Genomic DNA, 1,081 nt, shown 5'->3' with positions numbered 1-1,081 from the left:
ATGGCCGAGGAGTTCGGGAGCGGCGCCGGGGCCGTGCCCGGGGCCTGGCCGGGCCTCGCCAGCATCCAGGACCCGCGCAGGGCCGGCAGCGGCCACGTCTGCGGGGGGACCCTCGTCACCCCCGGCTGGGCCCCCGCGGCCGCGCGCTGCTTCCTCCGCACCGGGTGAGCGGGGCCGCGGAACGGGACGGGCCGGGATGGGCCGGGATCAGCCGGGATCAACCGGGATCAACCAGGATGCTCTGGGATTGGTCCGGGATGCTCCCGGGATGTGCCGGGATGCTCCTGGGATGCTCCCGGGATGCTCCGGGATGTGCCGGGATTCTCCCGGGATTGGTCCGGGATGCTCCAGGATGTGCTGGGATGCTCCTGGGATGCTCCGGGATGCTCTGGGATGTGCCGGGATTGCTCCAGGATGCTCCCGGGATTGCTCTGGGATGCCCCCGGGATGCTCCGGGATGTTCCAGGATTGCTCCGGGATGCTCCGGGATGTGCTGGGATTCTCCCGGGATTGCTCCGGGATGCTCCGGGATGTGCCGAGATTCTCCCGGGATGCTCTCGGGATGCTCCGGGATGCTCTCGGGATGCTCGGAGATGTGCCGGGATGCTCCTGGGATGTGCCGGGATGCTCCGGGATGTGCCAGGATTCACCCGGCATTGCTCTGGGATGCTCCAGGATGTGCTGGGATTCTCCCGGGATGCCCCCGGATGCTCCGGGATTCTCCCGGGATGCCCCCGGGATGCTCCGGGATGTGCCGGGATTCTCCCGGGATGCTCCGGGATGTGCTGGGATTGCTCCGGGATGCTCCGGGATGCTCCAGGATGTGCCGGGATTGCTCCGGGATGCTCCGGGATGCTCCGGCCGGGCTCTGCCCCCTCTCACCCACCCTCGTGTCCCCAGGAATGTCAGCACGTGGCGCGTGGTCCTGGGGGCCTCCGACCTGAGCGACCCCGGCCCCGAGGCGCAGGTGCGGCAGGTGCGGCGGCTGCGGGAGCACCGGGAGCTGGACGTGGCGCTGCTGGAGCTGGAGCGGCCCGTGGAGTGCAGCGATTACATCCAGCTCGGCTGCGTGCCCGAGGCG

The 1,081-nt window shown here is 70.3% G+C and overlaps 1 protein-coding gene across 1 annotated transcript in view; it reads right to left on the bottom strand.

The window, feature by feature from the left end:
• XAB2 (XPA binding protein 2) overlaps positions 1-1,081 on the bottom strand; it is a 34,674-nt gene that overhangs the window by 1,050 nt on the left and 32,543 nt on the right. The window contains exon 13 of the mRNA XM_017727960.1: positions 38-44. Coding sequence (XP_017583449.1) covers positions 38-44 — 7 coding nt within the window. The remainder of the gene's footprint in view (positions 1-37; positions 45-1,081) is intronic.

The sequence above is a fragment of the Corvus brachyrhynchos genome, unplaced genomic scaffold (genome assembly GCF_000691975.1).
Source record: "Corvus brachyrhynchos isolate BGI_N302 unplaced genomic scaffold, ASM69197v1 scaffold1282, whole genome shotgun sequence".
Lineage (NCBI taxonomy): Eukaryota > Metazoa > Chordata > Aves > Passeriformes > Corvidae > Corvus > Corvus brachyrhynchos.
This window is presented reverse-complemented; position numbering and strand designations above follow the sequence as displayed.